The sequence below is a fragment of the Muntiacus reevesi genome, chromosome 9 (genome assembly GCF_963930625.1).
Source record: "Muntiacus reevesi chromosome 9, mMunRee1.1, whole genome shotgun sequence".
Taxonomy (NCBI): domain Eukaryota; kingdom Metazoa; phylum Chordata; class Mammalia; order Artiodactyla; family Cervidae; genus Muntiacus; species Muntiacus reevesi.
In genome coordinates, this window is record NC_089257.1 from 17,363,739 (window position 1) to 17,379,930 (window position 16,192).

At 53.4% G+C, this 16,192-nt stretch overlaps 1 protein-coding gene across 3 annotated transcripts in view; it reads right to left on the minus strand.

Annotated features, from left to right (window-relative positions):
- TSPAN18 (tetraspanin 18) overlaps positions 1-16,192 on the minus strand; it is a 198,556-nt gene that overhangs the window by 5,072 nt on the left and 177,292 nt on the right. For all 3 annotated transcript variants that reach the window (XM_065944117.1, XM_065944119.1, XM_065944118.1), the window contains 4 exons: positions 12,290-12,364; positions 11,166-11,264; positions 10,452-10,634; positions 327-410 (listed from right to left, as the gene is read on the minus strand). In XM_065944117.1, the coding sequence (XP_065800189.1) occupies positions 327-410; positions 10,452-10,634; positions 11,166-11,264; positions 12,290-12,364 (441 nt within the window). The remainder of the gene's footprint in view (positions 1-326; positions 411-10,451; positions 10,635-11,165; positions 11,265-12,289; positions 12,365-16,192) is intronic.

Below are 16,192 nucleotides of genomic sequence, written 5' to 3' on the forward strand. Positions count from 1 at the left end.
CAAATCAGCTGCGTTGATCCTTCAGAGCTCACTCTGGACCTTGGGTGGGGTGCGGGGTTTGGGGGCGAGTGACTCTGAGGGCCTGTCTACCCTCATTGCCTGGAGACTTGCTCAGATGTGTCCAGAGACCCATAACAACTCAGGGAACAGACCGGCATGGCTGGGCTTATCACTCCACAGTCCCCGAAGCGGGGTCCCATTGGGTCCTGGGTTAGGGATCTGGAGCTGGAGGTAGGCTGGGGGTACAGGCTACGGGAGGGTCTGCCCCAGACTCTGTGAGGGGGTCTTGCTTCTGGGGAGCTGCAGAAGTGGGGGCCTTCACTTACCTCGATGGCCAGCACCCCTATGGCCAGGGCCCCGGCCAGGTAGACGTACGTCTCGAAGGCGTTGAGGATCACTGTGTAACAGCCCTGCGGGGAAGGACCAGAGGTGAGGCCAAAGCCAGGAGGGACAGGCAGGGGCCAGCCTCCCGACCGGGTTGTGAAGCGTGGGAACTGGCCTGTGGCCCCAAAGCTCAGGCAGCAGCCGGCCTACCCTGTCCCACTGCTGTTGGGATAGTTCATCGGGGAGGGGCTGGGAGGCAGGAGGCCCATAAATGCAGCAACTTGGCGCCAGAGACCCACCTGGCCCTCTAGCCCCTAAGGTGGGGCTGAAAATGGCCAGCTTGACTGCTGCTCAATCAGACACAGACCCTTTTTTCTCTTTTGATGGGAATATTGGAAAATTTCCAACAAATGTCTGGACTCCCTTCTGCTCTCAAAAAAAAATCAGAAGGTCCAGTAAGGTAGGCCGTCATTTCCACGTGGCTCTCCCTGGGGACAGGTGCCCCCTGGGGATTCGCAGTCCCCACCATCTTCTATCGTCCCACACCCACTCTCTACTCCTCCCCATTGCCAGCCTGGCAGCAGGATTTTGGTTTGCAACCTCCGTCCTAAGGAAAGCCAGCCCATTCTTCAAGATCTAGCACATACCTCACCACCTCCAGGCAGCCTTCCAGGACCGGCCCAGCTCTCACAGGGCCCCTTCTAAATGGACTGAATTCCCATGCTATTACTGCTTTCTCAGGCAGTCCTCAGGATATACGGACTGAGACAGAGATGGAGCCAGTGAGAGGATGAGACAGAAAGAGGGGGACAGCATACCAGCATGTGACTGCCGCCCCATCTGACCCTGAGTGCCTCACGCCTTGGTCATCTTTGAGCCCACGCTCCCTCCCTCTGCTCCATGCTGACCAGAGACTGATGTGTGGTATTTGCTTTGAATGGATGTATTTTTAAAGAGAGAGAATTTTCTTTCTTTTAGGAGAATCTGCATATTCCTTGGGCCCAGCCAGGGGACCTGCAAGGGAAGGAGTTGCCAGGTGGGGGTTAGGGGATCACGCCCGGTCTCTGTTGGTGACACTGGCTGTGTCTGGGTTCTGTTGAGATTTGGGGTTGCTTCTTAGGTGATTCTTGGGGGCTCACACCCATTGTCAGCCACCCGGAAGCTCTGCCTCACTGGCTGGAAGTGGAAATGACACGCCATGAGGCTGCACGCAGGCAGGTGACAGCAGGACCTGATCTGGGCAGAGTGGCCGGGCAGATGGCATGCGACCCTCCTGCTGGAGGCTGATGGGGGCTGGGCAGGGAAGGCCCCACAGGCCCCTCTTTGAGCACCCCGCACACATACGGGATGCTCCCAGATGAACAGACCCCCAGCATGGTGAGCTGGATCCGCAGTGTTCTTGGGGCCGACGGTATGTCAGAATCATCTGGGAAGTAGTTAACAATACACACGCCAAGGCTTCACCCCCCAGGACCCTGGATCAGAGGGGCGGAGGTGGTGTCTGGTGTGGAGCCCAGGAACCTACGTGGTGAGCAGATGCCCCAGGTGATTTCTAAGGCTGTGCCATGGTCAGGCCGAGACACCCCAGGCCTGGCAAGGATGACAAGGAACGATGGCCTTAGCTGACTGGGAGCCCAGCCAAGCGCTGTGTGGCTGGAGCTCTAAGGGCGCCCTCCCACGGGCCAGCTGGTCTGGAACCCAGCGTGGTTGGAGGTGGCTTCAGAGCTGGCAGGGAAGCCCCATGCAGCCGGCCAGGCCTGGGGCCATCCTGGATCTGCCTGCAGACCCGTGTTGGGGCGGAACTCAAACCGCCAACCCCCTTGCTCCGTTTGCCTGTGTTTGTGTTAAGTTGCTTCAGTCGGGTCCGACTCCACCAGGCTCCTCTGTCTGTGGGGATTCTCCAGGCAAGAACATTGGAGTGGGTTGCCATGCCCTCATCTTCCTGACCCAGGGATCAAACCTGTATCACTTTCAATTCAGTTCAGTCGCTCAGTCATGTCCGACTCTTTGTGACCCCGTGGACTGCAGCATGCCAGGCTTCCCTGTCCATCACCAACTCCTGGAACTTACTCAAGCTCATGTCCATCAAATCGGTGATGCCATCCAACCATCTCATCATCTGTTGTCTGCTTCTCCTCCCACCTTCAATCCTTCCTAGCATCAGGGTCTTTTCAAATGAGTCAGTTCTTCCCCTCAAGTGGCCAAAGTATTGGAGTTTCAGCTTCAGCATCAGTCCGTCCAATGAACACCCAGGACTGATCTCCTTTAGGATGGACTGGTTGGATCTCCTTGCAGTCCAAGGGACTCTCAAGAGTCTTCTCCAACATCACAGTTCAAAAGCATTAATTCTTTGGCGCTCAGCTTTCTTCACAGTCCAACTCTCACATCCATACATGACCACTGAAAAAACCATGGCTTTGACTAGACAGACGTTTGTCGGCAAAGTAGTGTCTCTGCTTTTTAATATGTTGTCTAGGTTGGTCATAACTTTTCTTCCAAGGAGCAAGCGTCTTTTAATTTCATAGCTGTAGTCACTATCAGCAGTGATTTTGGAGCCCAAAGAAATAAAGTCTCTCACTGTTTCCATTGTTTCCCCATCTATTTGCCATGAGTGATGGGACCAGATGCCATGATCTTAGCTTTCCAAATGTTAAGCTTTAAGCCAACTCTTTCACTCTCCTCTTTCACTTTCATCAAGAGGCTCTTTAGTTCTTCACCTTCTGCCATAAGGGTGGTGTCATCTGCATATCTGAGGTTATTGATATTTCTCCCGGTGATCTTCATTATGCTTCATCCAGCCCAAGGTTTCTCATGATTTACTCTGCATGTAAGTTAAACAAGCAGGGTGACAAGATACAGCCTTGAGGTACACCTTTCATGATTTGGAGCCAGTCTGTTGCTCCATGTAAGGTCCTAAGTGTTGCTTCTTGACCTGCATACAGATTTCTCAGGAGGCAGGTAAGGTAGCCTGGCATTCCCATCTTTTGAAGAATTTTCCAGTTTGTTGTGATCCACATAGTGGAAGGCTTTGGCGTAGTCAATAAAGCAGAAGTAGATATTTTTCTGGAACTCTCTTGATTTTTCAGTGATCCAACGGATGTTGACGATTTGATCTCTCATTTCTCTGCCTTTTCTAAATCCAGCTTGAACATCTGGAAGTTCACAGTTCACATACTGTTGAAGCCTGGCTTGGAGAATTTTGAGCATTACTTGCTAGTGTGTGGGATGAGTGCAATTGTGCAGTAGTTTGAGCATTCTTTGCCATTGCCTTTCTTTGGGATTGGAATGAAAACTGACATTTTCCAGTCCTGTGGCCACTGCTGAGTTTCCCAAATTTCCTGGCATATTGAGTGCAGCACTTTCCCAGCATCATTTTGGATTTGAAATAGCTCAACTGGAATTCCATCACCTCCACTAGCTTTGTTCATAGTGATGCCTCCTAAGGCCCACTTGACTTTGCATTCGAGGATGTCTGGCTCTAGGTGAGTAATCACATCATTGTGATTATATGGGTTGTGATCTTTTTTGTACAGTTCTTCTGTGTATTCTTGTCACCTCTTCTTAATATCTTCTGTTTCTGTTAGGTCCCTACCATTTCTGTCCTTTATTGTGCCCATCTTTGCATGAAATATTCCCGTGGTATCTCTAATTGTCTTGAAGAGATCTCTAGTCTTTCCCATTCTATTGTTTTCCTCTATTTCTTTGCATTGATCACTGAGGAAGGCTTTCTTATCTCTCCTTGCTATTCTTTGGAACTCTGCATTCAGATGGGAATACCTCTCCTTTCCTCCTTTGCCTCTCACGTCTCTTCTTTTCCCAGCAGTTTGTATTACCTTACGTCTCTTACATCTCTTGTATTGGCAGGCGAGTTCTTTACCACTAGCGCCACCTGGGGAGCTCTTGCTTTGTTTAGCTTTTTTTTAAAGCATCAGAACCCCAACATAGAACCGCAGCAGCAGCAAGCAGGCCTGCTCCAGAGGGAAGGGAAGGAGACTGGGAGAAGCCTGGGAGAGGGGCTTCAAGCCTCCCAACCTCCCATCATTCCTCGAGGCTGCCACTCACCTCCTCCCCGCCCCCCAGCCCGCCTCCTGCCACCATACTCCACGCCCCACTCACACAACACAGCCTGGACTTACGATGTGCTTTGAGGGGCCACCCAGACGAGAGGCACCAGTAACCCGGGGAAAAGTGGTTACACAGGTAACACCAGCCACTTGCTTACTGGTGAGCTTACAGGCACATTTCGTTTTATTGCACTTCACAGATATTGTATGCTTTTAGAAAGTGATGGTTTGTGGCAACCCTGCATTGAGCAAGGCTGCTGGTGCCATTTTTCCAACAGGGGTTGCTCACTTCATGCCTCTGTGCCTCATTTTGGTAATTCTCACCATTCTTCCAGCATTTTCATCCTTATTAGAGGTGTCACGGGAATCTGTGATCAGTGATCTTTGATGTTACTATTACCTCGTGCTTCCCAGGTGGGACTGGTGATAAAGAACCCACCTGCCAACGCAGGAGACGTAAGAGATGTGGGTTCGATCCCTGGGTCAGAAAGATAACCTGGAGGAGGGCATGGCAACCCACTCCAGCATTCTTGCCTGGAGAATCCCATGGACAGAGGAGTCTGGCGGGCTGCAGTCCATGGGGTCGCAAAGAGTCGGACACGACTGAGCGACTTAGCACACACTGCCTCTTGCTGATGTCTCAGATAACGGTGAGCATTTTTTAGCAACACAGAATTTTTAAATTATGGCATGCATACTGATTTTTTTTTCTTTTGATGTAAAGTGATTACACACGTAACAGACTAAGGGGTAGTGTAAAAACCATTTTTTAAAAAAATTTGCTTATTTATTTGGCTGTGCTAGGTGTTAGCTGTGGCATGTGGGATCTAGTTCCCCAGCCAGGGATTAAACCTGGGGCCCCTGCATTAGGGTCCCTCGCTTCACTGCAATGGTCTGGAACCGAACCCTCACTCTCTCCGAGGTGTGCCTGTACTTACGTTTTCTCAGCCTCCTTTGCCCCATCCAAAGACTGGGGCCTGTGTAGGCTAACTACGTCCTAGGATTGGTATGAGGATAAGATGAGATGTTACGGATAAAGCAGGTGGAATAGTGCTGGCAGGGACCCACCCCTCAGCCCCCGTTAGGACCATGTGCTTTCTCTCTGGGCCCCTCAGAGCACAGCCTGGGGGGTGGGAGATGTCTAAGTGCAGAACTGGGCTTGCCCTGTACAATCCCGGGGATCAGTGGACCCCATACCATACATACGCATGCACCCCTGTACCATAAGGGGATAGGAGAAGCAGTAACCCCCTTCTGAACTTGATGTTGACTTTCACATGCCTCACCTGGGCCTGGGGGGCCTTCTTAGGCCTGGGGGGGGCCTTATCTGGCCGAGGGAAGTTGTCCCTGCACCCCTCGCCTGCTGCGGGCGGGGCACCCGGGGCCTTAACTGCTCATCTGCCCTCTGTCGGGCTCTGACACCAAAGGTTCACCCTGGGCTGAACTAAGCAGATGGCTTGGCTGATGGAGGCCCTGCCACTGAGATCCCCTCAGGGAGAGCAGCCAGGGCAGGGGACGGATGGAGATGCCGCCAGGACCCCGTGAGTGTCCCCTCTGGCCAGGACTCTGCTGGGGCCTCAAGTGCTTGTTCTGACTTGGACTCCATTCCAGCCCCTCGAGGAAGAGGAACGGAAGGAGGGAGCAGACGACCACTGGCTCAGGGTCACCGCCGCGGAGGCAGGGAAGCGGGTTTGTACTAAGGGGAGTGCAAGCTGCTTCTCTGCTCTATTCTAAGGGGAAGCAGTCGCATCAGGAAGCCTTGGTTCCTGCTCCCCTGGGCGGGGTCCCTGGCTCAGGGCCCCAAACTCCAGCCAGCACCCTGGGTATCACCTCTTCCTCCCGCTCAGGACGGACGCCCAGCCCTGACCCCATACGCCGCCAGGGAGACACTGCAGGGACCGGCCTTCCCCACTCTGCCACCAGACTGTGTGCCGGAGCTGTGCTGCTATCGCCAGCACCACCGCTCCATCTCTGCAGGGAGGGAACATGCCCCCACCCTGACTCCCTGCCGCCGTCACCCCCCAACCTCATCTGACAGAGGCCAGAGGGGCCACCATGAAGACCGCCACGCTTCTATGTCCAGCACGGACCTTCCCCCGAGCCCAGCAAGTCCAGCTGCCCACTGCCTGCAGGCCCATTCCACACGCCCCAGGGCAGATCTGAGGTCCTCCCCCAACCAGAACTTACGAAGTCACTCTCAACACCGCCTCATCCTCCCTTCTCCAAAGTCAATCTACCACCGTTTTACCTCCTGATTCCTTTCTCAGATCCATACACCTCTCTGTGTCTCCTCTACTGTCATCCTGGTCTAACCCATCCTCGTTTCTCACTGGGACCAGTGTACAAATCCCTCCTGTCTACTCAGGCCCATCTCTAACCACCGGCCAGTAAGCAGCCAGAGAGCCAACATGGCCACAACCCCACATAGAACTTGGGCTTCTTTGCTTTTCCAGCATCTTTGCCCTGGGTCCACAGGCACTGCATGGTCTGGCCCTGCTGATACCCTTGCCTGGAGCTAGTCTTGCCTTATTCACTGTACTCCAGCCATACTGGCCTTCCCTTGGTTCTGGGACCACCATGCTCCCTCCTACCCCAGGGCCTTTGCACAGGCTGCTCTCCCTCTCTGGCTGGAGTGCTTTTCCCTTGTCAGGAAGATGAGAGTGTAGAAATTTATGTCTATGAGAGTCACAGCAACACCCATACTCATGACCACCCAGGAAGCAGGGGGGGATCCTTGAGGATAAAGCAAAGAATCAGTGATGCTATGGGGCGAGAAGACTCAAGACCACCCTGACAAGTGAAAATAGATGTTTTCCTCTATTCCTGAAAATAGATGGGTCAAGATCTAGCTAGGTCACCATCTCCTGGGACAACCCCTGATTTTTTTTTCTAAGCAGGGAAATACATTCTTGACTTGCCCATATGACTATCTTAACCCAGGGAAGACTGAGGAATGAGCAGGAGAAGCCGCCATGGTGGATTCAGCTCATACCTATGGAGGAGCCTGATTTTTCATTTTGGATCACATTCCTTGGGGACTTCCTCATTTCTCTTCATTGGCATTCAGTGATAAACAGAGTTGATGGACTAACTCAATACCCATGGATGAGTGCCCTCCGCCTCAGCTCCTGACAGCTATGTGACTGAGTTCTGGCCAATGAGACTTCTAAGCAGAAGTCTTAGGGAGGTTTCTGGGAAAGTAGCTGGCACCACCTTTTAAGTTTCTTCCCATCTTCAACGAGTGGAATGCCTGGAGCCATGGCAGCCATTTTGCCACGATGAAGTACTAAGCACAAGGAAAGGCTGCAAGGATTACAGAGACTAGACCTTGGCTGACACGATGGAGCCATTGATAAACAGAGACGCCACCATCTTCCAGAATTCTTACCGTGTGTGAAACACAAAGGCATTTGCCTTAATGTAGATTTTCAGTTACTTGGAATCAAATATGTTGCTTACTGACTCAACATTGTGATGAGGATGTGAGGCAAAGTCAGAAAGGCATCCTGGGATTTAGGGAAGTAGGCTTTGGAGAAAAAACAGAGAGAGTCCCTCAGCAGAAGCTTTTAAAAGGAAGAGTGCTCAGGGGGGATGCTAGTGCCTCAGAAAAGGAATCCCAGAAGTCAGGCTCAGGCAGTCCTCATGAGGAGCTGGGGAAGAGTCACGGAACTAATGTAGCTGCACAGGGACCTCTCTGATGAGCTTCGATTTCAAAGTCACACCCGGGAGATGGAAGGAGGCAGTGTAATGGAGGATGAAGCCAGTAAAGAACAGGGTCCATGAGAAACCTCCCTAAACAATTCACAAGTGGCTTTAGGAGAGAGGTTTGGCTGCAGGCAAACTCCTATTGGTAGAAGTTTGTTTGTCTTTATCAACCCCTGTCTTCATCAAAAGCATAGACCAAGCTATGGTTTCTCCAGTGGTCATGTATGGATGTGAGAGTCGGACTATAAAGAAAGCTGAGCACTGAAGAATTGATGCTTTTGAACTGTGATGTTGGAGAAGACTCTTGAGAGTCACTTGGACTGCAAGGAGATCCAACCAGTCCATCCTAAAGGAAATCAGTCCTGAATATTCATTGGAAGGACTGATGCTGAAGCTGAAACTCCAATACTTTGACCACCTGATGCAAACAACTGACTCATTGGAAAAGACCCTGATGCTGGGAAAGATTGAAGGTGGGAGGAGAAGGGGATGACAGAGGATGACATGGTTGGATGGCAACACCGACTCGATGGACGTGAGTTTGAGTAAACTCCAGGAGCTGGTGATGGACAGGGAAGCCTGGCGTGCTGTGGTCCGTGGGGTCACAAAGAGTCGGACATGACTGAGCAACTGAACTGACTGATCAACCCCTGAGTTGCTGGCTGCTCTGCTTCATAAGGTTGTCAGTGGCCTAGGTACCTTCTCTCTTGATGCTTGGATATTCTAGGGGGTCACCTTCCTCTGCAAGGTCTGAGATGGCTGTCAATCACGAGCTGGGGGTGGGGGATGAGAGGGAGAAGGGGTGGGCACAGCACCTTCTCTGCAGGACATGACTCAGTTGCACAGATCACCTCTGCTTTCCTCCCTTTGGCCATGTGGCCTAGCTGCAAGGGAGGCTGGAAGAGCGGCTTTACCTGGTGGTCACTGGGTCTATAAACCTCCTCTTTCCAAGGAGGAAGCATGAACTGAACATGAGGGCAGCCAGCCATCTCTGCCACTGCATGGGCAATCTGAGGTCTGGAGAGTGAGTCCTGGCCAAGGTGACACAGCTTCTGACATCCCTGGTCTGCCTGACATCACAGCCTGAAACTCCCCCCATCCTCTGCAGCCTCTCCTCGGGGCTGAGACCTAACTCCTGGGAGCGGCTGCCCCTGCCCCCAGCTCACAGCAGCCTTGTCCTGGGACCTTTGTTTCTTTACTTAGGTCTCTTTCATTCATCGCAGGGACAGAGGACCATAAGGGGTGGAGGAATGTGACTCTCCGGGCCTGGGGAATCCTTTGACATGACGTGGGCAGGTGCAGGGGAAGAGGGTGATGAGTTTATGAGGCAAAGCTGAAGCTGGAAAGAGTCTCACCAGATGGCCAGAGTCAGGCCTTAGCCCAACTCTCCTCTTCCCTGGGGGGACTCTGAGAGGTTTGCCTTAAGCCCTACCCCCATCCCATCCTGTCCCTTCTAGCCCATCATCCAGTTTTATTTTCTTTACAGTGAAATGATTATTTCATGTGAGATCATGACTTCTTATGTGCTCGCTGCTTGCTTATCATCTGCTTCCTCTAACCAGACTGTAAGCCTTGCGGGAACAGGGGCTTTGTCTCCTGTCCCCTGCTGTGGCCCCAGGCATCCGGAGCTCTCCCATGGGAGGCTCATCAAAGGTGGAATCAAGCACGGGGTGTGGGGCTCAGCTCGCCCTCGTTTTCCCCCCACTGGCCCACCCTCCCCCAGCCTGATCTCGCACATCCCCCTGAGGGGTGCGGGGACTGGTCAGCAGGAAGGGGGGTCAAGGTCAAGGGCACTGTGTATCTCCCAGAGGGGACACAGCAGGAAGGGAAAGGGCTTCTTCTCAGACTGAGTTGTAAAAGAAGCCAAGAAGTCCAGGAGCTTCCCTGACCTTGGAGGCTAAGGTCAGGGAAACCTTATTCTCTTGGCGTCTGGGGGTGCTTCCACATGACGAATGTGAGTTTTCCCCAAATAAAGTGCACAGCTGAGGAGGGGCCCTGCTGTGTAATTCTGGTTTTGGTTCTTGAGACCTGCATTACCAGAAGCTCAGGGAGTGTTCTACCTGGACCACTGGAAAACTCCTAGTTACCCTTGAACCCCAGCCAAAATGCCCACTCCTCTGGTCTATGCCACTGATGGACTGTCTGCCATTCTCATCCTTTAACCCCTTTGGCTGGATCTCAGGGGCATGAATGGAGCCTTCCTTAGCCCCCGTTCAGGAGTCCCACAACACAGCCAACATTTCCACGGGATTCCCTGAGTGCCTTCAGACCTTCTGGGCTCACATTGCCACCCACCCAGCTTGGCCAGCCAATCCTGATGGACAGGTCTCCTCTGCCAGGGGAAGCAGGGCCTGGTACCTGCTTGTTCAGGAATGGATCCCTTCCTAGGAGGCATTCCTCTCTGCTCAGCAGGACCCCGTCCCGACTCTGGGGTTCTCTCCGGCAGCAGGCCTCCGGCACCTCGTCACTGTCCAAAGTCAGGAGTCGGAACACTGATGCATACTTAAAGTCTTCGGGCCCGTTGACTCCACAGCAACCGAACTAGGAGAGAGCGAAGAGAAGGGGAGGTAGGAGCCGGAGCCAGGTATGAGAGTGAGGAGACTCAGGCCAGTGTGGGGCAGTGTAGTGGGGGGAGTCGTGACCCAGGTGGGAGCGGGCTCCAGCTGCTCCTCCTGGGCAACCACGGGAAAGCCACTCAGCCTCTCTGAGCCTCCGGTGTCCTCATCGGTAAAATGAGAGTGGTGGTAACAATTCCTACTTCACCGGCGCTGAGCACTCAGTAAGTAGTTGCTATGGTTACCATCACTGATGATTTACAGTTGCTTGAGGACTCAGGACAGGGAGGGCAAACAGGTTTCACCCTGAGTTCGGACTGTGGCTGATGGGCCACGGCTGCCCGAGATGCTGTGCGGATGGCTGCCGGTCCTGAGGCTGGGCCGGGGCTGGGCGGATGAGTGCCTGGTTGATTACTGACATCTGCATAGGCGCGGAGAGCGAGGCTCCGGAGGCCAGACAATGGGCCCCCTGGGCGTCAGGGCTCTGAGGGCTCAGAGCATCGCTGGGGCCACTCACTGTGATCATGACGGAGTTCCAGGTGGCGGAGAAGACGTCCGTGTCATTGTTCCCCTGGTAATGCTTGGCGAGCTCCTTGGTGAAGAATTCACGGGTGAGCTGGAGGCAGAGGGAGGGGCTGGGCTGAGGGCCATGGCAGCTTGATACGGCGGGCGCCCCCTTCCCTGGCCTCTCCACTGATCTGCTCCGGAGGAGGGTGGGGGAAGGCCTCTGGGCCCCCGTGCCAGGGACCCTCCTCCTAAGCAGCTGACTTGGGGCGGGTCCTTGGGGTCCATCCCCCACCTCTAAGGACCTGTGGCCTCCCTGCATCGTCAGATCCCCAGCATGAACACGCAGACCACCCACACAGCCCTCAGCAAGCCACTGGGGAACCTCCACTGGTACTGCAGCTCTTCCTAGAGGGTGGAGGGTCCACGGTGGGGGACTCACCCCTCCTGCCACTCCCTAACCCTGAGCTGTTCCTCAGACAGAACCGAGTGGATGCGCTGTGTCCTGGGCCCTGAAGAAGCCACTGTGTGTGCAGCAGGCCATCTCTGCAGAGCTGCAGTTTCCAAAGAGGCCCTTGGAAGTCGCTGCTACCTTCAAAATACTCTCCGGAGGCCTGATCACCCTGCTCCCCTCTGCAGGGAAGGGTGGGGCCCCCCGGTGGTTGGACCCTCTGGGATAAGATAGTCTCTGGGGGCAAGAGAACAAACTGCATCCCTGCCAGGGCCTCGTCCAGGGGGACTCTGCCCTGTTCTCCTGCTTGGTGCAGATTCTGCGTGGGCGTTGGGGGTAGGGTGGGGGGTGGGCAGCCTCTCTGCCTATCCTTGGACTATGAAACGACTACTGTTAGGCCAGTGCTGGGCAAGGCATAGAATGGAAGATTCTAGAGTCAGGGATGGGGTTGCACCAGACGCTTGGAAAGAGCGCAGACCCTTAAGGGCCCTCTGACTCTGACCTTTTGGAAAACCCTTGCAGGGACAGGCTTGCAGGTTTCTTTTTGGGCTGCAGGGCTTCACTGGGGTGGTGGATTGTGATTGGAGCTGGAACCACTGGATGAGAGGATGCTGACTCTGTGAGACCCTCTGGGGATGGAGGGGCTGGCCATGAATGGGCCAGGGCACACGGGGCCAGGTACGTACATTTTCCCTGAAGATGAAGGCCAGGATGGCTGCTGAGAGCTCTGCCAAGAAGATGATCAGGATGAACAAGAAGAACTGCAGAGAGAAGGGGGCAGACCTGTGAGTCCCGAGGGCAGATAGGAAGGGGACAGCTGACTGCTCTCTGAGGCACCCTTCCCTCTGTCACACAATGGTGGCAATGTACTGATTTCATAAGACTGAGGAACTTCACTGCCATAAACCAGACATTTTTCATAACAAACACCCCAACAATCCACCTTTGGAGCCAACAAGCTCGTAACACAAATATGGAACAGATAAACACACAGACACACCTTCTGTGCAAATGGCACCCTTCAGCGGCCCCTTGTGCAGTGTGCGCCCTGAGCAACCGTACTTGGCAGCCCTTGAAGAAGATTGATGTTGAAACTTGTTTGGACCTCCCCCAGGTGGACTGTCCAAGTAGTGGGAATCCTGAAGTCCCTGGGGATCCCTGGCTGGCTGTCTCCACCCCATCGGGCCCAGGACCACCTCTCCCTGCCCCACTGCCTCTCATTCCCAAGGGTAGTAGGGGAAGGGACATTATTTTTCAGCTGCAGTAAAGGAGCATGACTGGAGGGAAGGTGTTAGGTCTATCAAAATCTGAAAACCCAGGGGCTGGGGGTCTGGAATCTAACAGAGCCCCGCTCTGTGCTACTCTCTGCATGTCTCCATGTTGCCCAAACTCACCACGACACCTCTCGCCTTGGGAACCTCACATGCTGAGCTCCCTGTATCTGGAAAGCCCTGCCCTTGTTTGCCCACTAGCACCCTGCTTTCCAGACTCGGTTCCTGGCTCCACCCACATCACAGGGCCCCGCAGAAGTGTGTACTGCAGCCGCTGCGTCCCCGCTGGATCACCACCATCAGCTGGGATCCAGCGGGCAGTGATCTCGATGACTGGACAGCACCGGTGTTGGTATACGGCTCTCTGATGAGTAAATGAATCCATGAATGACCAACTCGCCATAATGACCTTGCTATCTGCTATCTCTAGGTCCTGGCCATCATGGGCACTGTTACGGTGGATGGTTGTCGGCAGAAAAGAGAGGAAGTGGCTGTGCCCTCACCTCTCAGCGTTGTCCCCTTGCACTGGGACAATCCTGGAGTTGTCACCCCACCTGAAGACCACCAACAGGGCCCCAAAACCCCAGCGCACATGGACATGGCAGCCCCGGGACCTGCTCCCTTGATTGGGTCATAGTCCTTAAGTATGCACCGTGTGTGCACAGGCTGGAAGGAAGCAAAGGATGCTGAACTTGTCCTCAGCCCTTCAGCCCACCCTGCCTCGCTTTGAAAGTCTTAAGACCTGGAGGGTTTTCTGGGTTCCAGGATAACAGAGTGTTAGGAGCCTGTGTTCTAGAATTGGAGGTCCCGTGTTTATTTCCACTGTGCCACTTGCCAGCTGGGCCAGCTCCGTCAGGTTCTACCGTGTCTGGGTTCCAGTTTCTCCATCAGTAGAACAAGGGTGTTGATGGTCCGCAGCTGCTTTGCCAGGCTGCCCAGAGGGTTCAATGAAATGACTCACGTAAGAGCCATGCTTAGGTGTTAAGCGCTGGTTGCCCGAGGGAGTGCGTGAGTGCTAAGTCGCTTCAGTTGTGTCCGTCTCTTTGCGACCCTATGAACTGCAGCCCACCAGGCTCCTCTGTCCACGGGATTGTCTCCAGGCAAGAATACTGGACTGGGTTGTCACGCCCTCCTCCAGGGGATCTTCCTGATCCAGGGATTGAGCCCGAGTGTCTTAAGTCTCCTGCATTGGCAAGCAGGTTCTTTAACAGTAGTGCCGCCCAGGAAGCCCCAAGCGCTGGATAGATGATGGTTACCGTGCTTTATCCAGAGATCGCCCACTCCCGGGCTTGTCTCCAGGAAGGCCACGCTGGCTCTTGGTTCTGAGCCACCATCAGAGTCATCCTCACATTGGGCATGGCGCGTCACCTGCATTATCTCACTGAGGCGGTGCTAAGTCCCCCGGAAAGTGCACGCACGCTCCCAGAGTGACGAGCACGCGGAGTTCACGAGCTGCGGCTCATCCATAGTTTATAACTGCCTAAGCCGAGATCGATAGGCAGAGACAGCTCAGTCACATCGCTGGGGTGGAAACCATTTCCGAGGCTGCTGTTTGCCAGCCTGAGGACTGCCAGCAACTCCACCGAGAGGGCAGAGGGCAGGGCTCCGTGGAGGCCTTGTGAAACAGAACCGTATGACCATCTGTCGCCAGCCAAATGGAGGTGCCAGGAGCCCTGCCAGGGCCCTTCATCACTGTCACAGGGATGAGAGGCTGCAGAGGTGGGGAACGTACCTCTTAACCCAAGGACCAGCTCTTGGAAGTGGAGGGGGATGGGATGGACACTGTGGCCAGGGGCAGGCTGCCCAGGGCACAGGAGATCTGTCACCTTCTGGTTGGGGAGCTGTACCTCCCAACTTCAGTCCAAGGTCACCCCACACAGGTGACTGCAGTGAGGCTTACCGCAGGTCTGGTTCCTGACCTGTCGGAACCAGAGCCCCAGGTTTTAAGACTCAGATGGCCTGCAGGGTCTCTTGTGGATCAACAACAATTGTTTTGTTTTCAGTTTATCAAACGCTTATATGTGCCAGGAACAGAGTTAGGCAAGATGTACATTTTCTTAATGAATGATGATCCCAATATTATGCCTGGTAAGGAGGTATTATTATCTCCAGTTTACATATGAGGGATCTGAAGTTCAGAAAGGTTAAGTAACTGAGTCCAGGTCACACAGCCAGGAAGTGGCACAGAGGGATAAGAACCAGGCTTTTCTGACTCCAAAGGCCACGCTCTGACCCACGCCTCCTCCCTGTTCCTTCTGTTTACTGAGCACATACTCTGTGCCAGGTACTGTGCTAGGTGGCTGTTGTTTAGTTGCTAAGTCGTGTCCAACTCTTCTGCAATCCCATGAACTGTAGCCTCAGGCTCCTCTGTCCCTGGGACTTCCCAGGCAAGAATATTGGAGTGAGTTGCCATTTCCTTCTCCAGGGAATCTTCCTGATCCAGGGATCAAACCCTTGTCTGCTGCATTGGCAGGTGGATTCTTTATCACTCTGAGCCATCCGGGAAGCCCACTGTGCTAAGTACCGATAAACAAACACACACAAGGGTGATGTGATCCCCACTCTGATGGAGTTTCCACTGAGCCAAGATTCATGATCCATGAAATGAGATTCACAAGATGAAAAGCATAAGAGTCATGAGATGAAATGAAAGAATAAATCTGTAACTCATTGATGGGGAAAGCAGGTCTCCCCAGAGGAAGAGGGTCTGCAGATCTCCTGGCCATTGTTCCCGCCTGAAGCAGGGCCCCCCAAAAGCCTGGGCACGGAGGGGGTGACATGAGTGTGTCAGTCACCTGGAGGAAAGTGCAGGGCTGTGGGGTCAAAATCAGTAACAAGGTCACTTCTGCCCGCGTCTCCAGCATGAAGCAACTGCCTCCTGCTTGACGAGATTACTACTGGCTATTTGAAGGGGGATCCTGCCTGGACCCAGCCACAGGGCTGATGCTTTCTGGGGCTCCCCCAAACCAGGGCCTTTCTCAGAGTGTTAGTCTTGAGTTATCTGACCTCATCCCATTTGCCTAAGGGCACATTTGCCAGTAATTCCTCAACATCAAATTTACAACACTTTGCTTAGCATCAGACGATTAATAAAGGGGTAAAAACTGCTATTTTGCCTACTCATGAGCATTTCCAGACTTTTCTAACCCATCTGCCTACAATACATCTGCTTTTCGTTCTCATTTCTAATAATATTTACCAAATTTACATACTTGATGTACGATTCAGCTTGTTTTATCGCTTTCAGATTATACTCTTCCCTTTTTGCTGTTCTCTTTTCCAATTTAGCATGCCTTGGTTATAAAATATTTTTAAAAT